This window comes from Petaurus breviceps, unplaced genomic scaffold (genome assembly GCF_028583685.1).
Source record: "Petaurus breviceps papuanus isolate PSGF00001 unplaced genomic scaffold, PetGlider_PUasm1.0 126, whole genome shotgun sequence".
NCBI classification, from domain to species: domain Eukaryota; kingdom Metazoa; phylum Chordata; class Mammalia; order Diprotodontia; family Petauridae; genus Petaurus; species Petaurus breviceps.
Window position 1 is genome coordinate 86,324,546 of NW_027185655.1, and position 21,997 is coordinate 86,346,542.

At 37.8% G+C, this 21,997-nt stretch overlaps 1 protein-coding gene across 1 annotated transcript in view; it reads left to right on the forward strand.

Annotated features, from left to right (window-relative positions):
* Positions 1–3,059: 3,059 nt before the first annotated feature.
* The window catches only part of APELA (apelin receptor early endogenous ligand), a 49,904-nt gene continuing 30,966 nt past the window's right edge, over positions 3,060–21,997 (forward strand). The window contains exons 1-2 of the mRNA XM_069097725.1: positions 3,060–3,559; positions 5,280–5,369. Coding sequence (XP_068953826.1) covers positions 3,484–3,559; positions 5,280–5,368 — 165 coding nt within the window. The 5' untranslated portion in view covers positions 3,060–3,483 and the 3' untranslated portion in view covers position 5,369. The remainder of the gene's footprint in view (positions 3,560–5,279; positions 5,370–21,997) is intronic.

Sequence of the window (21,997 nt, forward strand, 5' to 3'; positions counted from 1 at the left end):
TAAAAAAAGTCTTGGGTCCTAGTCATCTCTTATCATTTATGGAGCAATACTGTATAAAAAATCTAATAGGGGCTGCTAGGTGGTGCAGTGAGTAAAGCACCGGCCCTGCAGTCAGGAGGACCTGAGTTCAGTTCTGGCCTCAGACACTTAACACCTAAACACAAAAAACTAGCAGTGTAACCTTGGGCAAGTTACTTAACCCCAATTGCCCTCCAAAAGGCAAAAATAAATAGATAGATAGATAGACAAATAGATAGATGAATAAATAAATAAATAAAAGATTTAATAGTATTTCACTAATTTTATGTAGCCATGCCTTTAAATTGATAACATACCCAGAAACTATAGTTCCTTTAAGGTTTTCCTGTTGAAATAGGACCCCACCTCAAAGTTGTTTTTTTTTTGTTTGTTTGTTTTTAAAGCAATTGGGGTTAAATAACTTGCTCAAGGTTACACTGCCAGTTATTTTTTGTGTGAGTGCCAAGTATCTGAGGCCGGAACCAATTCTGGGTCTCCCAAGGCTGGAACTGATCCCAGGTCTCCTGCGGCCAGGGCTGGCGCTCTTACTCACTGCCCAACCTCGAAGTTTTTACTGAGAAATGTGTTAAAACAGAATAGATTTTAAATATATACAATAATGGTTTGAGAACTACAAACTAGATAGTTGTTACAAGAGGTTTCTTTTCCTTTTTTTTTCCAATGAGAAGAGAGAAAATAAACTCTTATTAATTGAAAAATATTAAAAATTGTTTAAAGAGAACTGCATGCTAGGAAAGAAGTATGATCTCAAGACACCTAAACCTGGAGAAGTACCCAGTGGGAAAAGGGATAGATGATGAAAAAAACTATTATGAATCAAGGGCAGGTACAGTGGGTGATATACAGCCAATCCTCTTCCCTTAAGTCTAGCATAGGGAATCACCATGCCTAAAAGCTGAGCAGTTGCTAGTGGACCACACCTAGACACAGAAGAGAAGAGGTAACTGAAAGATGGCATTTCTTGGGCAGACAAAAGGATTGGGTTTCTGTGAGTTTGTGGGTAAGGTTAGTGTTAGATCCTGAAAGGGCTGGTAGAGTTGAACAGCTCACTAGGTAATCCATATTAAGTGGTAAATGACTTAAATGCTATTAACTCTTTCAAGTAGTTAATTACTTTGTGTGTGGGAAGGGAGGAGATGGGACATGAGCCCTGATAAGGAAATAAGGACAAATTCTAAGTTATTTGGGGAAAATCTTTCAAGTTTATTGAAAGTCTAGAAACATAAGTTTTTGAGACACCATGGAAGTTCTTATTTTGGGAACTTCTATATGTTTATGGTTTTAATGAAACTATAGGTAACTAAGTAAAAGATTATGAACTGGTTTCTAGATTCAGGATAACTTTATGAATTGATTTTTGTTTTATTTTGTTTTTTGGAGAAGGGAAGGCAAGGCAATTGGGATTAGGTGACTTGCCAAAGGTCACACAGCTAGTAAGGGTGCCTGACTCCAGGGCCAGTGCTCTATTCACTGCACCACCTAGCTGTCCCATGGATTGATTTTAAACCTAAAGAATAACAGGGCCACTACTAACTACCTAAACCTGGGAAACTTAAATAAAGCAAAAAGTTTTTATAGGCAACACCACCTTACCACAAATTGTTCCCCTTCATATTCAATGTGGAAAACTGAATTGTTCACCATTCTCCATATTTCTGAAACCTTATTCCATGTCTGTGCCTTTGTTTTCATAATCCACTAGCTTGGAATAGATTTATAGGGTCATAGAAGCAGACCTAAAAGGAACCTCAGAGACCATCTAGCCCAGTCTCCTTATTTTACAGAGAAGTAAGAATAAAGCGAAGATTAAGTGACCTGTACAAGGTCCCACAGATAAGAGTCTGAGGAGGGATTAGAACCCAGATTTTCTGATGCCAGAGCCAGTGTTCTTTTCTCTGTACCATCCACTATCTCAAAAGAAGAGAACTCTTCTTTCCCCTTTTGCCTTTCTACAACTCAATCTCTACCTGATGAAATCCTAACTATTGTTCAGGGAAGCAGGTTGGGTTGACTCCTCCTTTATAAAGTCTTCCCCATCCCCCCAGGAAAACAAAACTACAAATCCTGGCCATCAGATGCTGTTTTTGCTTCTCTTGTGAACTTAGATTTTAATTTATAACATACTAATTAGCTATATATCTGTCTTGTTTCCTCCACTAGATTGCAAGCCTCTAGTTTGCAAAGCACTCTTTAAATGCTACTGCTGCTGCTGCTGCTGCTGCTGCTGCTGCTGTTGTTGTTGTTGTTGTTGTTGTTGTTGTTGTTGTTGTTGGCAGGAACCTCATCTAATGGATCTTGATATCCCCCCAAGGAGCCCAATTCCCTGACTTGCACATTATAAGTATTATGTGTGTTTGCATTATCCAATCAATTACATTCAATTGATTTTTTGTAGCCATGTGCATAGCTCTAACAATGAACCTGGAACTAAATACAAAAATTATTTATGAACTATATAGCCAGAGTTATCCTTTCTACCTGTAGCACTTTTTCGTCACATCATCATTTATTCTGGTTGAGTGTCATTGGATGGAACTTGCCTAAATTTCCTTATTCTTTTCTAATTCATCTTCCTAGCCCCCTCTCACATGCCAGTATAGAATAGAGCACTAGTCATGTTCCTCTGGTTTTGACTGACTTTTTTTCCCCTAGCAGTGAAAGTTTATTTCTCTTAAAATAAATCTGTCAGAGCCACTTTCTACAGTTTCGTTTTTGTTTTCCAAACTAAAAACCTCAGGATTTCCAAGACTAATTTCAGGCTTTTCTGAACCCTAAGAATACTTCATGAAACAAAAGGCACACCAGATTTTGTAGTTTACAAATTCCCTCTGAATAGCTAGCACTTTGCAGTTAGTTTGGGGAAGAGAAAGCATTTCAGCAGCTAGCCCAGCCACAAAGCACTAGGGGTTCTTAAGTAAGGGCTGCAGAATTCTTTCTGAGAGGGACAAAAGAGAGACTTCCTGTCATTCCCATTACTTTCTGCATGTGGGACCAATATGGGCAATGCAAAGTTTAAACATTTGCAAATGGAGAAGAGGAGGGGGCAGTATCATGCCTTGTTTTACATATTTCTCTATTTCTAGGTTGAATTTAAAGGGAAGTCTTAGCATTCTCCTTTCTGAAAGCTAGTAGACCCCAGTGAAGTGGTTGTTTACTAGGATGCTCCATTTCACCATTATTTGCTTATGGAAAATAAAGGGGAGTGACAGGAAAAGGGAGAGGGGGTACAGAAGGGGGTAGGGGAAGAGGGAGGCACTGACCACAGTGCAGCACCAGTAACCTTGTCTAATGTGATCATTAACCTTGCTGGAAGGCGCAGCTGGCAACTCACTCTGAGGTTTGTCATTAGAATTGTGAGCTGAGCCACACAGCTACTGCAGGAGTATTTAGAGGATTGTTTGGTTTTCTGGGAGTGCTCTGGCTGTCTTTCTGTGTGGCAGCAAAATGAGATTTCAGCTGCTCTTTTTTCTATTCCTTTTTTTCACGATGGGCATATTCCTTATCAATGGACAGAGGCCAGGTAGGACTTTTACATTAACATGTTTAAATCGCATCATAGTGATGATATTTGTGATATGTCTACATACAGACATGCATATGTATATATAGTATGTGTGTGTGTGTGTGTGTGTGGTGGTATGTGTATATCTATAAACCTTTGTCTTCTGGAGATAGTTGATTGTGACTAGAGGAAATGTTTATGAATTCCAAAGCATGCTCTGCTATCTAGTTAATTACTTTGATAGACCATTAAAGTGATAGCTGAAGACAAATATAAAGATAAATGGGATACATTTAAGTTTTGCCTCAGTGAGTTCAAAACATTGAACTCCAAGCTGTTACAAATTTTTTTTTGCAGTCCTGACCATCCGGAAAATTGGCATGCTCATTAAAGCACTAAATAAAATCTTATATGTATAGCGAAATGGTAGAATACTAAACAGTTCATTTAAGTACCTTTTGCTGAAGACTGGGATCTAGTAAGCTGTTTGTTTTTTTATGTACCTTAATAGAATCACTGTATAGCAGAAAGCAATTGAACTTTCTTAAGGGCAGTAGCTATTCTATTTCTAGTGATAAAATTGATGTGGTTCTCTTGAAATAAACAAAAAAGAAAGCAATGTTCTAATAGTGCTTTTATGAATGTTAAACAAAAATGTCCTGGGAATGGCAAACATACACACTTTTGGAGCATAGTATTTCTTTGCTTTAAGTATCTTCTTCAGCAATTATCTCCATTATGGTGCTGGGCTACCAGGATTTTTAATAAAATTGGTATATTATAAAGCCAGGAAATCATTCCAATTCCACAAACATTTGCCTTGGATCTAACATACATCAGACACTGTGGTAGGCACCAGGGGATACCTAGACAAAACAAACATATCAATAGTCCCTACCCTCAGGGAGATTATATTCTAAAGAAAAGCAAAAGAGCATCCTAATATCCTTTTACATCCTTGGTTACCAAAAAATGGCACCCATCATAGTAAGAAGAGTTATTTTTCTGAGTCATGGGACTCAAACTAATGTTCAAATAATGAGATCATATGTAAGGGGACATTTTAAAAGTGGGTAACAAATTACAAAGTGAAAAAAACAAAGAGAAAATGGGTATATAAGAGTACATACCACTAGTCTAGTTAGGATAGAGAAAAGGTTATCCAGAGAATGAGCATAGGGTTAATCACATGTTTATGACTGGCTCCAGTTCAGACTATCTTTTTTCTTGCTGTTGAACAGAAGTTCCCTCACTCAGAGAATAAATCTCAACCAGTATCCATGTAGTATGCCCTCTGACATTCACAAGAAAAATGTACTTTTCCAAATGAGCCCTGTTGCATTGTTTATAGCTTTCAGTTCTTCAACACACTGAAGTCTGTGGAATGAAGTTTACTTTGGTCCAGGTTGTTGTAAAATATTGGTGATTAATTCACTGGACAGAAATTTAAAGGGCAAGTTCTGTTTAAGTGAGCAGCCCTTTAAGAGTAAAGAAGATGACAACCCTGGCTATACTGAAAATGCCCTGCTTGATTCATTCTGATTATTTTATTAGCATTTTGGTAATACACATGAATTATGCTTCCTAATGCCCCTTGTCATATGCAGCAAACAACAAATGACCAGGCAGGAACCAGGCAGCCTGGTTCCAAAAGATTTCTTTGCATGTTCCAGCAACATAACATACGATTTTCTGGTGGGGGGGGACTGAAAAATGTTTTTTCTTTTTCTAATTGCAGGTAACCTGGCATTGAGGAGAAAACTGCATAGACACAGCTGTCTCCAGAGGAGATGCATGCCCCTCCATTCCCGTGTGCCCTTCCCCTGAGGTATTTCTGATAGCAAAAATGACTTTCTTAAAATTTCAGCAGTGTTCTTTCATATCTGGGTTGAAGCTGCCAATAAAATCAGGCGCCAGGAGAATGCAATTATGAATGTGCCTCTAAACATGTGTTTTGAAATGCTGCGTGGGTAGCTGAGCATGTTCCCCAGAATAAGCACATTCCAAGTTAGACTTACGTGGTATTTTTTTTTAAGGACTTGGAGATGCCTTTTTTTTTTTAACCAGACCACAACCATAATTTGTTTGGTCTTGATTCTTGGTCATTTCTTTTTGCCTGCAGACAGGGTTTGGAAAGAGAACAAAACCTACTTGTTAATCTAAACTCCAAGGCAGTATTCCTAGCTTTTCCCCATGTGGCTGGTGCTGATTACTAGGCTTTCTAGGGGAAACAGGGAGGGGGTGGGAAATGGGAAATGGGGGAACACTTGTTGCTGCCCTAATTTGCCTTTTGCAGCTTCAAATCCTAAATTAGCTTTCCCTTAATTTCCCACCCACCCAAATGCTAATCTTTTCACTCAGGAAACTGCCTTCCCAATCGCCAAGAATACAGTTTGAATCTATTAACTTTTAAAAGGTGTTAAAGTAGAAATACTTCGCATAAAAATATTCCTGTTGGTTTTCAACTGCCGTGATTTTAAAGTCTACATTCCTTTTCAAAGACATTTTTTTAAGCCTTTCAGAATGGCTCAGGAGCTCAGCCTCACAGCTGAGCAGTGTGCATATGCAAACACTAATTAACTAGTCCAGTTAGCCTGCGTGTAGCTTTTATGGCTTCCATTGCAATGCCCTTTGTTTGCTAGATGTTTTCCTATCAGGTTAAAGCCCTGTGGTAAGAAGTCAGAAGTAACTTATAAGGTATAGTGATAGATAACTATAGACAAGGATAAAACCCAAAAAGAAGCCTGTTTTTTCAGTGCTCTGATTGATGGAAGAAACTTGTTATAGCCACTTTTTGAGAAATAGTGACTCCAGCTTGCATTGAGATGTTTTGCATTAAAAACAACCACAACTAGAGTGTGTATCCGGTGAAATATTGACAAAATGTGTCTGGAGGAGCCTCTGCTTTGGATTTTCCAAGCATTTTGCTATAAATAACAATGAGCGTTATCAGACCGTATCAGACAATAGCAAAAAGATTCCTGCATATTAGTAAAAAGAAAGGGAGACACCCTTGCATAATGAAACACAAAGCATCCCTTATCCACAGGTCATCATGGTTTTCCCCACTAACAGCTGGCCATAAAAAACCAGCCAAGGTTGCAGGTGAACAAGTTGCTAGTTGATATAAGAAAGACTAAAAAGTTAAGGAAAATTCTGCCTTGGACAGAGACTATTTTTTTCCTTTTCTTTGTATCACTATCACCTCACAGGTGCCTGACATGCATGGTAGGAGCTCAATTAATACCTTTTGAATCCAAATGAACTGAATTAAAACTTGCATTAATTTGCAGTAATCCTTAACTTTAAGCTATCAATAAGTGGCCCAAAAGTTCAGTCAATTTTAGCTTAAATTTTCTCATTTATTTTTTCAGTCTCTAGGTCAAGAAAACACTCTTGCTAGAAGCTTTGTACCTAGTTGTTTTGGGGGGTTTTTAAGTACTAAAAAGCCTATTTGTTTGACTAAAGGCATGCATACACAGTGTTAATGTATTTCCCAAGATTACTCTGTGTCATTGCTCTTAACAAATATTTTATTAAAATTAGGGTAGAAATAGAGACTTGAACTGTGATTTCTCCCAGTGAAGAGGCAGCTCCATTTACCAATGAAGGTCAGCACCTTCTCTAAATTTATAATTTTAAAGAGTTGCAATTTGCGCAGGGTTATACATCTAGAGGTTGGGGGCGGGGGGGGGGGGCCGGGCACGAGTGGGGGAGGAGCTGGGGAGGGACTGGGGAGAAAGGCAGGGCTTTCTTTCCTGGCTTTCAGGCCAGCTCACTTGTCCACTCCACTCCACTGCCTTTCATTAAAATTTGGTAAGAAAAATTATATATTACATTGTGACATGCTATAATAGACTTGTCACATTGGATCCTCACAACAAACCAGTAGATTAGACAGGAAAAGTTTTATCCCCATTTTATAGATGAGAAAACTAAGGCTCAATGAAGTTGACCTTCCTAGAGTCATAAGTGGCAAGACCAAGATGCAAACTGAGTCTTCTAACTTCGTGTTCATACCACTAACCCACATGACTTCTCCCAGTATTATAACTTCCCTTTATCTCATGTCCTTATTAGGCCTTTTTTATGGGCACTAACAAAGCCAGGGAAGTTGGGCTATAAGGCCTGGAGGCTCTGTCTAAGCTGAAGGTCCCTTTCATCCTTGCTAAGGCCTAGGCCAACATTCTTTCACCTCCATATTTTCTGCATGCTTTAAGCACAAATTGAATGTGAAGGATTGGCTCAATTTAGACCAACTAGGACCATGTAACAGGGCAGATAAATTGAATAAAATGTAGTTTACATTGGAAGCTTTTCAGATTAGCCCCTTGGTGATGAATTCCTTGGCCCACTTATTAGTGATGCATGCTGACCCCACTGTTACTTAGACAAATTGCCTAGCCCTTCCCATTGAGCTGGTTTCATTAAAATAGCTACCCTGCATACAGCTTTTCTGACTGACTCTTTATTTTGACATTAGGTGGACAAAGCCTTAGAGTCCTAAGTGATAGATTGGATATAAGAATGGAGAATAAGATGATGCTTGTCAGTAAGAGGAAGAAAATACTCCATTAAGTGTTTGTGCAAGGGAGATAAGTAGTAGCCAAAGGTGGCCTGAATTTGTCAACTTTTGTCTACTCTCCCACTTCTTCTCCAACCTTCTTCTAGTAGTAAAATCTAACTGGCTGTTTTTACATTCTGGGCATTGCAGGTGAACCCTCTTAATCACTGAGGAACACAAGGATGTTTTAATTTTGATCATAAGTGTTCTTTGGGTACTCATTTTAGAACTGATTACTTTCTGGAACCAAGTATATATTATCTTTCATATTTCCTAATTCAATTCAACAAGCATTGACTAAGCACCTACTTTGTGTTGGTCATAAGGCTTGTTGATGGGGCTTGAGAATCTAGTAGGAGAAAATGACATTAATGTTTTAATTTTTTTAAAAGACTAATGGGGAAATAAGGTATTTATGTGAATAATACTGCATTAGGTTACAGAAAGTACTTAGAACATGTATGTACTCAAACAGAACGATGTGAAATGTTAAAAGGAAAGAATACTTTTAAATTGCAAGGTGCTGGGGTGGGGGATGGGTACAGTGGTGAGATCAGAGAAGGTTTTACAAAGGTATAGGTATTTGTATATATGTGTGTGCACATGCATGTATGTATACACATATTTCATATATGTGTATATATACACCCACATATAGATAAAGAAGGAAGGAGTAGAGAGACAGACAGACAGAGAGAGAGAGAGAAGAGCATGGCAGTGAAGAACACAATGGCTGCTAGTACAATTTGATGCTACTACCTTGATTTGTACTAAAATAGCAGCAATCTTACCCATCCTTGCTTTTGCACCATCATTGCTAATATTAGCACAATTGTCCCTGGATAGACCACAAGATTCAAAAAAAGTTAAACACTGAATATTTTGGCACCAATTACATTTGCTGTTAAACATTCACATAAAAGATCTTCTTCAGTGATTAGGTGATACTGATATTGGACAAAATATATATATACAAGGAGAAGAGAAAATCAAGCCCTATCTGTAGAAAAGGCAAAAATACAATTCTTCAGATGAAATATTAACTCAGTCTTTATGTTTGCAATTAAATCTTTAATTAAAAGGTCATGAAGTCTCTAGAAAACTCCAATGTACACTCATAAGAGAATGAGAGTAAAAAAGACAAATAAAATCTCAATATTATTTGTGAAATAGTTTTATCTCATTGACCCCTTGAAAGGGTTTCAAGGAACCCACAGAACACACTTTGAGAACCACTGCTGTAGACTATAGGAATTTTACATAATATGAAGAAACAATCCCTGGTTTCTGGGTGGTCAAGCTCTGACATTTAGTATGTCTGTGATCTTGGGCAAGTTATTTAATATCCTTGGTCCTCAGTTTCTTTCTCTTTAAAACAGGTGAGGTAGGGGCAGCTAAGTGGCGCAGTGAAAAGAGCACTGGCCCTGGAGTCAGGAGGACCTGAGTTCAAATCCAGCCTCAGACACTTAACACAAAAACTAGCCATGTGACCTTGGGCAAGTCACTTACCCCCAACTGCCCTCCAAAAAGCAAAAAAAAAAAGTTAAAATTAAATGGGTAAGGCAGGAGGGAAGACAGGACTAGATGGCCTCTAATGTCCCTTCCACCTTTGGATCTATGATCCTATGAATTTCTAAACTACCTTTAGAATTTCATTTCATTATGATTTCATTAATTTCATTATTAATGAAATTCTAATTCTAAATTACTTTAAATCACCTAAATGGTGATTGGGGGTGGTGGTAAAAGAAGTGAGTGAGAACTGGATATTGTGTGTGTATGTATATATACACATACACTTACACAGACTTGCACACATACACACACACACACACACACACACAATACGTGTCTCTGAATTAAGAGTAGAACTTGGTTTACCAAAATGCAGACTTTCTGAAATACCTTATTTCAAAGCTAACTGGAGGGAAGAAAGGACTTAGCAAAGATAAGTAATTCATAATCTAGAATTTGTTAGCACAGAGATAATCTATACCTTCCCTAATATGACAGCAAACTTTTTAAAAATTCATATAGCTTAACATCACAGTGTTTGTGTGATAAATATGCACTTAAAATATTCCTCTATTAAAGAATACTCAGTGACTGACCAAAAACTAACTTGAGAGTTCTCTTCCTTCATGTTGAAAAACATGTTAATTTCTCATTGTAAAAGAAGTTAACATTTTTTTAAACATCATTCATGAAGATGCCTATTTTTTTTGGAGGGGGAAGGCAAGGCAGTTGAGGTTAAATTACTTGCCCAAGATCACACAGCTAGTTAAGTGTCAAGCATCTGAGGTTGGATTTGAACTCAGGTCTTCCTGACTTCAGGGACAGTTCTCTATTCACTGTGCCACCTAGATGCCCCATGAAGGTGCCTTTTCACAGATACCTGAAGCACCTACATCCTGCCATGTTTCTTTGGAATCCATCTCTACAGTGACTCCCTATCCCATTCCCCACAATAACTTTTCCTTTTTATCTTATTCCCCACTTGCACCCCACTCCATTCTCATACAAAGTAAATTACTTAGTCTCTGATTTCCCATCTAACTGGAACTTCCTCAACTCCCTTCCTTCATTCCTCCTTACATGATTTTTGCTTTTTATTCCCTCTCAAGTCCAAGAGCAAACATCCTTACTCTTCCCTGAGGCTAATTCCTCAGCTTCTACCTTTGGTCACATTCCTGAAGAATGTTTCTATAGTATTCACCCCACCATTCAGCCATGTGTCTACTACCTCTCCCTTTCCAATGACTCCTTATCTACAAGTTTAGAAAAAAACTGAGTCTTCTGCCCTTTGGACTCATACAGCCATTTTTTCTCCTTTTTTGCTTCTCTATCTACATGAATGCCTCTACTACATCACTATCTGCCCTATTCTTGATCTTTTCTAATCTGACTTCTTTCCTCATCACTCTACATAAAACTCCTTTCTCAGGGATCACCAATAATCTGCTAATTGCTACATGCAATAACCTTTTATCAGTCTCCTGCAGCACTCTTCTCACTTTATGTAAGAGACACAAGACTTTCCTGGTTCTCTTCCTACTTCTCTTAATTTTCCTTCAACTGACTTCTTTTCTAATTCCTGATGTTCTTCCAAACCCCTTAAAGACTCAAGATAGAGGGTAGTTTTCTTCCCCTAAAGCTGATATTCCTAAAGTTTTGTCCTTCACCCTCTTGTCTTTTCTCTTTTGAGATTGTCTTTCCTGACAATCTCATGCACTCCCATGACTTTAACTATAAGACATTTCCACTTGCATATAGAACTATCTGGATTTCACCACTACCTGCAAGTCAACAGGTCTAAAACTCAGCATTCAATCTTTTCCCCAAACCTTCTCACTCTCCTGAATGTATATTTGTGTGTGCATGCGTGCATGCATGTATGCATGTGTGCTTGCGTGCAAGTGTGTGTAGATGTGTGTGTGTTTGTTTCTATCAGTGATCCTAGCACTCGTCCAGAATACTATATTTGAAACTTTGGTATTGTCTTTGCTTCTTTGCCTCTCATATTATTTATTTATTTATTTTAAATGTAATTTTTTAATTAATAAGCTCTTATTTCCTTTCCCTCTCACCTCCCCATTCCCCAATTCAACAAAAGAAAAGAAAACGAAAACCCTTATAAAAACATGCATAGTCAAGTAAATCCATTCACATTGGCCATGTCCAAAAATGTATGTCTCTTTCTGCATCTTAAAGCCACGACCTCTCTGGCAGGAGGTGGGTAGCATGTTTCACCTTCAGTCCTCTGGAATCCTGCAATCAATCTTTGCACTGATAAGAGCTCTTAAGTCTTTCAAAGATTAACAGCACCTACCTCACAGGGTTGTTGTGAGGATCAAATTAAATAATATTTGTTAAGCTATTAGCAGAATGTCTGACACTTCATAAATGCTTTTTCCCTTCTTCCTTCCTCCTTGCATTATATAAATTGTTCTCCTCACCTCTCATATACAAACCCCGTCAATTCCATCTCTTTAATAAGGCTTGCATCTGTTCCTCTTCCCTTTGCTCACTGGCACCACCCCAGTCTACCTTACCAGCCACCCAGACTACCACAGTAGTCTTCCACTTCCATTCTCCCTGGCTTCTCTCCACCATTTTGTGTCTGCCCTCCAACTCCATCCTTACCCTACTCCAATGCATCTGTCATATCAACAACATGAAGCTAATCCTCTAGGCTTTTATATATATGTGTGTGTGTGTGTGTGTGTGTGTGTGTGTGTGTATATGTCAGTCTTTTGCTCAAAAAATCTTCCCTGGTTCCCTAGTGGCTATCAGAAAACATTGAGACTCCTATGCCTGACATTCAAGGCCCTCCACACAAAGTTGCCACTTTACCCTTCTGATGTTTTCTCACTCTTAGTCAAGCTATTCTGTCCAATGAATGGACCTGTTTTTTCCCAACATAATATCTTTTACTCATACAGTTCCCAGGACCTCCTAGACTATATTCCCCTTCCTTTACCTACTAAATTGTTACCCAACCATTAAATCCTGCCTTAAATGTTACTTCCTCCAGAAAGTCTTTACTGCTCGTGAATATTGATAGTGTCAGTTTCCTCTCATTGTTCTGAGGACTCTATTCTGTGTCTCTCTACTGTACCTACCATTTATTCTGGGGAATTTAGTTCATTGGGCTGCAAACTTCATACTTTATCCATGAATTATCTAAACTGTGAATCTGCCGTCAGCGACTACCACTGAACCTTCAAAGTAGGAACTTAATAAACATTTGAATGTTTGTAGAGGCTCTTTTGAGCATGTATAGGTATTTTATGACCTCAGTCCTGTCTCAATAGTGGATTATCAGATTTAGAACTGAAAGAAACGTTAGAGAGTATCGTGTAATCAGAGGATTTCAGACTGAAAGGGAGCTTAGAGGCTCTTATTTTAAAAATAGGGGACAGAGAATTGAAGAGATTTGTCCAGGATTATACAGCTATTAGTTGTCTGAGGAAGGGAAAGAAACTGAGCCCTAAAGAGATTTAGTAATTCACCCAAGGTAATAAAGTGAAAAAGAAGTGGAGATGGGATTTGAATCCAGGTCCTTGTACTTCAAATCTATGCCATTATAACTTGGTACTTCTCAAGTATTCTATTAGTAAACTAAAGAGACTTAAGGCTAGATTTCCTCAAAAAATAATGATCAGATTTGGCTTTTTGGGGGGAATATGTTACTCCTATCCAATGACAGTAGAAGGCTTCAATATTCCAAAAGCTCTGTGGTATCCATAATAAAGCTTCTGTACCAATGCTGATTACAATCCCTTCCCTACCTTAGTGGTTAGCAAAAAATTTAAAAAACAAAAACCCTGAACCCAAAGTAACCTGGTAGTTATCCTTTTAGTGATAAGTATCCCCAAATTTAGCTAAATAGAAGTCTTTCCATTTTTGTAAGATCAGCCCAAGTTTCTGTTTCCCCAGAGTAACCTTCATGTCACGTCTAGGCCATAAGGAGATCACAAACTGGGATCAATCCTCACACTGAGGAACAACAGAATATTTAAAAGCTTTAACATTTTTTTGCTACTTGAAAAGCAACCAAAGTGACTGCTATGAACCATTTCAAAAACTATGCTTTATTTCAGGCTTGATGTTTGTATACTAAGAAGAAAACTTATTAAAAATCTATTGCTTAGAGCAGAGATATCAAACACTGTCCAACACTTATCAGGAACCACATTAACATGTAATTGGGAAGTAATTAAACAAAATAAATAAAAATACAATAAAACATAGATAATTTTAGTTTGTGGTTATCTAAGTGACTATGTGCCTTATGTAAAGTTTAGTGGCTTCCATTTCTATTTGACTTTCATTTAAAGCACATTCCCAGAGAAGAGATATGAAAAGGCAGCTTCTTCTATTCCCCAGAAGTCATGAGAGGTCTACAAGTGTGGAACATTGCATGTATGTTCAGATTTCTTTTTATGTATTCATCAGTTTTGCTGATTGCCATTTGTTCTTTCCCCTTTTTTTCTTCTAAAAGTATCATTTATTCTCTGACACTGGCAGAGAAAAAGATATGGGGAAATTTAGGTGATATTAAAAAATATCAATAAAATTTATCTTTTTTAATTGATGAACACTTTAAATATTAGTAAAAAAAAAAAAAAGAAACTAAGTACCTTTTTGGAAAAATCACATTATTATAATTATCTAGCCATATGCTATATTTTTGTGGTTTCCTCCTCTCCACTCAGCAAACTTCTGGGCTCTTTCACTTTACCATGTGTTAGTTTGAGCTTGGAGAATATAATTTTAATACCTCAAACATATTTAAGAAATTTTATGCTAAAAGAAATTTAAAACATGTTATTTTTATTTATTCATTCAATTTGTACTTTTTGTTAGATGCCAGGGAGGATTCAAAGACACATAAGACATGATAGCTACTCCCCAGGGAGTTTGCCATTTCAGTGAGGGGCCAAAATATACAGACATATTTTTTAAAATTCAACAACAATAACAAAAACTACCAAAAACTTATTCCAAGAGTCGACTCATGTCTAGAACTCCCCTTATGTTTTTCCTATATAAACCATGCTCTAAAGAATCTATCCCAAAAAAATTTTTTGTCTAAACAAAAAAGAATCTATCCAATAAAGTTCTGACACTAGTTCACAGAATTTATTTAATCTAAGTATAACTGAGTTGTGGTATTTATAATTCTAAACTGAATTCTGGTACCTGGAAACATGGAGCTACATAGTAGTACAGAAGGAAAAGCAAGGGAGAAGAAATTTTAAAATTGTGTCCTCTTCCTTCAGTAGAGGGCAAGCTCTTGGCAAAATATGGAAATACAGACATGTGGTATTCTCCTATTTTTCTGTATTCTACTGTATTTTATTATATATTATTTATTATATAGAATTTATTATCTAGAATATTATATATATTCTATATATTATATCTATTCTATATTATATCATATATATTCTATCTTTCCTAATACCTTCCTGATGCATTAAGTAAAGCACCCTGCCTTGGGTCTGCTTTACCTCCAAAATATCTCATGCTCCCAAATTTCCTACCCATTCCCACATACCACCCCTTTCCCTATCTCAAATATACATACACAAACCTAGAACTTCCTTTTCTTCAGTACACAAGACCTCAGGTGTCAGGAATGAAATAAACTGAGTGGACTAATTCATACTAATGAGTAAATGAAAAATTTTCATTGGTATGCGTTTTAAAATAACATTTTGATAGATTATTCAGTGCTTTTACATAGTGTAGTTTAAAGAATGATAAGAAAAATATTTTTGGGTTGGCAAGATACTATTTGGCAGTTCATTTTAGCCTTACAATCTAACCCCTCCAAGAGTCAGTTCTATTTAATTTGCTCCTGCTGTTCATAGCTTCTTTAATTAACTCAACTTCTGAAGTCACAGGTTGATTCTATAAGCCCTCTGAAATGTTTTGTTTTGTTTTTGTTTTGCTTAGGGATTGGTTGGTTGGTTTGTTTTTGCCAATGTGACTATGGCAGGGGAGGAAGAGAAGGTAGTTATCAGAGAATGAAGATATACATGAAGGGGGGAGAAGAGATGTATTTGGAATACTACCTACCTCCCAGGGTTGTTGGGAAGAAAGCTCTTTGTAAAACAGAAAGCACTACCCTGAACATTGTACACAGTAACAGCAACATTGTGTGATGACTGACTTTGATAGACTTAGCTCCTCTCAGGAATGCAATGATCTAAGACAATTCCAAAAGACTCATGATGGAAAATGCTATCCATATCTAGAGAAAGGACTATGGGGTTTGAATGCAGATTGAAGAATACTATTTTCTCCTTTTTTGTTTTTTCTTTCTCATGTTTTTTCCCTTTTGTTCTGATTCTTCTTTCACAAAAATATCTAATGTGGAAATGTTTAATAAGATTGTATATGTATAGACTATATCAGATTGCATGCTGTCTTGGGGAGGGGGGAAGAGAAGGAGGGAAAAATTTAGAACTCAAAATCTTACAAAAATGAATGCTGAAAACTAAAAATTAATTAATTTTAAAAAGGCAAGCACTATCCAGATGTGAATTGTGGTATTCTACTCCTGAAATGAGAGGGCATAGATAATAAATGCTCTAAGAACTTAGGAAAGAGAAAGAGTAGTGAGGGCTGGAGTGGATGGAGAAAACTTATGAAAGAGTTAGGACTTAAGCAGGTGTGTGATGGGATAGGCTTTGGATAGGGAAAGAATGATGTAGTTCATAGAACCCATAGAACCCTGGACTTGGAGTCAGGAAAACCTGGTGTCAAATCCTGCCTCATATACTAACTGGTTGCTGAGGCAAATCCCTCCATGGACACAAGTGATCCTATTCCATCTCATCTCCTGCAACAAATTGCTCCCTCTGCCATCTCCACTCTCTCATTTATCTTCACTCTTTCCCTGTATACTGGCTCCTTCTCTACTGCCTATAGACATGCCCAGGTTTTGCCCATTCTCAATAAACCCTCACTTAATCTTACCTTCCCCACTATCTTCTGCTCTGTGTAGCTAAACTCCCTGAGAAGTCCATCTACAATAGATGTCTCCACTTCCTCTCCTCTGACTTTCTTATTCATCCCTGACAATTTGGCTTCTGACCTCATAATTCCACCTAAATTTCTCTCTCCAAAGTAACTTGTGATCTCCTAAATGTCAAATCAATTGGTCTTTTCTTGATCTTCACTCCTCTTGACCTCTCTGCAACTTTTGATGCTGTCAATAACCCTCTGCTCTTTGATACTCTTTTTCTAGGTTTTCAGGACACCACTCCCTCCTGGTTCTCCTCCTTGCCCATTTGAGCATTCCTTCTCAGTCTCATTTGTTGGATCCTCACCCAGGTCATGACCACCAATCTTGGGTGTCCCACAGGATTCTGTCCTGGGCCCTTTTCTCCCTCTGTACTACTTTGCTTGGTGAAATTATTTGCTCACATGAGTTTAATTATCATCTTTATGCTGATGATTCTCAAATCTGTCTATCCAGTCCTAACCTCTCTGTTGACTTCCAATTTCACATCTCCAACTGCCTTTCAGGAATCTCAAACTAGGTATCCAGCAGACAGTAGACATCTTAAGCTGAACATGTACCAAATTGAACTACTTATTTTTTCCTGAAACCCTTCCCCTTTCAAACTTCCATGTAACTTTTGAGAATAATACCATCCTTCCATTGCCCTAGGCCTGTAACATAGGTGATGTCACCCTCAATTCCTCACTATCATTCTCCATATTCCAATTTGTTACCAAGGTCTTTTGATTTCACCTTTTTAAGCATCTCTCAAATATACCCCCTCCTATCCTCTGATACTACCTTAGCCCTGTGTAATGTAATGCCAAGCAAAAGTAACTTCCCAAGGTTCAAAATACCAGCATAGGTGCTCTCCATTTTATTCAGTGACAAACCAAGAAAAGAGAAGATCAAAACATGACATCATTCAAAATACAGCATTTACTAAGTGTGATTAAATAATCTCCAAGTACTACCCCACCCCAGGACCTTCCAATCATTCAATCAATTACAAAGTCCCTGTTCTAAATACTACTCCACCCCTAGGCTGTACCTTCATTTAGTCCACCACAAAGCCCCTCTTCTCAAATGGAGATTAGTTTCCAAACATAAGTAAAGTACCTTCATTTGTTCAATCACAGAGCACAAAAAGGTCAAAAGTTCCCCACCCCTGGATCACAATTGAATCTACCCCAGAGTTACATCAAGTTTAAGCACAGCACTTAATACCTAAATGGAGGTCTTTTCTTCATCTTGACACAGGCAAGTTCTCAGCAATCTTAGTTCCTGGGGAGACAAGGCTTAGCAAGGCCACAAGATACATTGCCAGTCCCTTCATTAATTCATCCTCTGTCTGTAGAACAGTCCTAGAACCCCTGAAAACATTAGCAAAACCCTCTCCCAGGATTTCTGTAAACATACAACAAGAAAATCCTTCAGGGCTTCTGAACCAACAGAAAGGTTCCCAGACCCCTGCAACAACAGCACTGTCCTTCACCAGTGGACAGTATTCACTCTCTGTCTGCAGGACAGTCTCAGGGCTTCTTAGCGAACAGCCAGGTTCCAGGACTTCTTCAACAGGACTGTCTTTCACCAGTGGACAAATCTGGCAAAACAACATCAAAACAGACAGACAAAGTACCAACAAAACAGCCATGTCTCCTCAGTCCTTGGCAGCTCAGGGGGCAGGTCTCAAAAGTCCAGGGCAATTCAAAGTGGCCCCCAACAATTCTCTCAGTCTCTCTCTCTGCCTCCACGAGGTACTGCTTCCAAAAAGTTCCTCTGCCTCTCTCTTGTGTCTCTCCAAATTACGTCACCAGCTCCTCCCAGTTCAGGACTCTCTTTTCACATCAACAAGTCCATCCCACAGGTGGGATTAACAAACTCTGGGTTTTAACACAATCAGTTTGAAAACCAAGACAATACAGGGGAATCTTTAATTGCCATTACTATCACACCCTGGTACAAGCCCTCATCACCTCATGCCTGGGCTATTGCAATAGGCTCCTGGTTGGTCTACTTGCTACAAGTCTTTCCCCACTCCAATTCATACTCTGATTCAGATGCCAGAGATTTTCTTAAAATGTATGTTCAACCATGTCACATACCCTCACTACCACTCAGTAAACTCCGATTCCCTATGATCTCCAATATCAGATACAAAGTCCTCTGTGTGGCGTTCAAGCCCTTCATAACCTAGCCCCTCACCTTCTGAGTTTTCTTATACCTTATACCACCCCACCTCACCCCCAGTACTCTTCAATCCAGTCACACTGGCATCCTTACTGTTCCATGTACAAGACTCCATCTCGGAGCTCTGGATAATTTCTCTGGCTATCTCCTATCCCTGGAATGTTCTCTTTCCTTACCTCTGCCTCCTGGCTTCCCTCAAGTCCTAACTAAAATCCCACCTTCTACAAGAAGACTTTCCCAATCCTTCTTAATTCTAACTTCTTCCCACTGTCAATTATTTTTTGTTTACCATGTATATTGCTCGTTTGTATATATTTGTTTGCCTGTCTCCCCAATTAGTTTGTGAGCTCCTGGAGAGCAGAGCCTGGCACATTGCTTAATAAATATTTGGTGACTGACTGACTCTAAATGTACCCTTCATCCCATTCTCTCTATCTTCTCTAGAAGATTTTTTCCAATATCAGCCCCCCTCTAATTTTCAATCTTTCCATATCTACTAGTTACTTCCCTGCTGCCTACTAATGCAACCACATTATAAGTTCCAGACTGTCTCTTTCCCTCCCTCCTAACCCTACACTAGAGAAGGCCAACATTTGACACAGATATTATTGGTATTCATCCTTCATTCTCAAAAAGGATATATATGTGAATGTATGTGATATACACATAGATAGATATATAAGATATATATGTGAAATTATACAACACATAGTTCTGTATATCAGTTCTTTCCCTAGAAGTAGATAGCATCTTCCTGCATAGGTCCTTTGCTGATTTGAATATTCATATAATTCAGAATAGCTTAGTCACTTACCTTTACTTTTCGAACAGTTTTACTGATACTGTTTTCAGCTTTCTCTTCTTTCTTTTCATTTCACTCTTCTTTATTTCATGCAGATCTTTCCATGTTTTCCTAAAATCTAACTGCACATCATTTCTTATAGCACAGTGGTATTCCATCACAATGATAAACCACAAATTATTCAGCCATTCCCCAAATGATGAGCATCTTCTCAATTCCCTGTTCCTTGACACCACAAAGGACTGCTATAAATATTTCAGAATATACAGGTTCTTTTCCTTTTTTCCTGATCACTTTGGGAAACATAATTAATAGTGGTATTGCTGGGTCAAAGGGTATTTACAATTTTATAACTCTTCGGGCATAATCAATTGCTCTCCAGAATGGTTGGACCAATTCACAGTTCCACTAACACTGCATTAGTGTCCCAATTTTTCCACACTCCCTATGACATTATTTCCCTCTTCAATTATTTTAGCCAATCTGATAGGTGTGAGATTGTAACTGAGTTGTTTTAATTTCCATTTCTCTAATCAATAATGCTATGGAGCATTTTTTTCACATGAATATACATACCTTTGATTTCTTCCCCCCAAAACTCTCTGTTCATATTATTTGGCCATTTATCAATTGGAGAATGACTCATATTCTTATAAATTTGATAAAGCTCTCTATGAGAAATTGTCTATAAAATTTGTCCCCTGATTTTCTGCTTTCTTTCTAATCTTGGCTACATTTGTTTTATTCAGTAATTTCTTTTTTGTTTTATTTTGTATTTTCTTTTTCCCCAGTTACATGTAAAAAATAATTTTTAACTTTTGTTTTGAAAACTTTGAGTTCCAGATGCTCTCCCTTTCTCTCTCCCCACCCCCACTGAGATGGCAAGCAATTTGATATAGGTTATATATGTATAGTCATGTAAAATATATCCACAATAGTCATGTAGTGAAAGCAAACATAACCCCCCCCCCCAAAAAAAAAGCTAACAAAAAAGTATGATTCAATCTTTACTCAGACACCATCAGTTCTTTCTTTGGAGATGGATAGCACTTTTATCATAAGTCCTTCAGAGTTGCCTTGGATCGCTGTATTGCTGAGAATAGCCATATAGCTGATGATCTTACATGTTGCTGTTGCTTTGTACACAATACATTTCACTTTGCATCAGCCCTTGTAACTCTTTCCAGGTTTTTCTGAGAGCATCCTGCTCATCATTTCTTATAGTACAGTAGTTTCCCATCATAATCACATACCACAACTTGTTCAGTCATTCCCCAATTGATGGGTAACCCTCAATTTCTAATTCTTTGCCCCCAGAAAAAAAAACTACTATAAATATTGTTGTACATATAAGTACTTTTCCTTTTTTTATCTCTTTTGGACTACAGACCTAGTAGTGATATTGCTAGGTCAAAGGGTATCCATGGTTTTATAGCCCTTTGGTCATAGTTCCAAATTGCTCTACAGAATGACTGAATTAGGTCACAACTCCACCAACAATGCATTAATGTCTCATGTTTCCCACATCCCCTCCAGTGTTTGTCATTTACCTTTTCTGTCCTATTAGCCAATCTAATAAGTATGAGGTAGTACCTCAGAATCTTTAAATTTGCTTTTCTTCAACCAATACTGAGTTAGAGTATTTTTCATATGGCTATAGATAGCTTTGATTACTTCATCAAAAACTGACCATATCTTTTGATCATTTATCTGTTGAGGAATGGCTATTTTTATAAATTTGACTCAGTTATCTACACATTTGAGAAATGAGATTTTATCAGAGAAACTTGCTTCAAAATGTTTTTCACAATATTTCCCCCATCCAATCCCCTCCATTTATTCTATTCTTTCTCTCCTTTCACCCTATTCCTTCTCAAATGTGTTTTGCTTCTGACTACCCCCTCCCCCAATCTGCCCTCCCTTCTATCACGCCCTCTCCCTTCTCTCATCCTCTTTCCCTCCTAATTTCCTGTAGGGTAAGCTAGATTTCTATACCCAATTGCATGTGTATGTTATTCCCTCTTTGAGCCAATTCTGACGAGAGTAAGGATCACACACTCTCCCTCAGCTCCCCCCTCTTCCTCTACACTATGTAAAAACTTCTTCTTTCCTCTTTTATAGGAGATAATTTACTCCATTCTACCTTTCCCTTTCTCTTTCTCCCAGTACATTCCTCTCTCACCCCTTAATTTTATTTGTTAGATACCATGCCTTTATATCCAACTCACACCTCCTTCTAGCTACCCTAATAATGAGAAAGATCTTATGAGTTACACAAATATCATCTTCCCATGTAGGAATGTAAACAGTTTAAACTTATTAAGTCCCTTATGATTTCCCTTTCCTGTTTACCTTCTTATGTTTCTCTTGAGTCTTGTATTT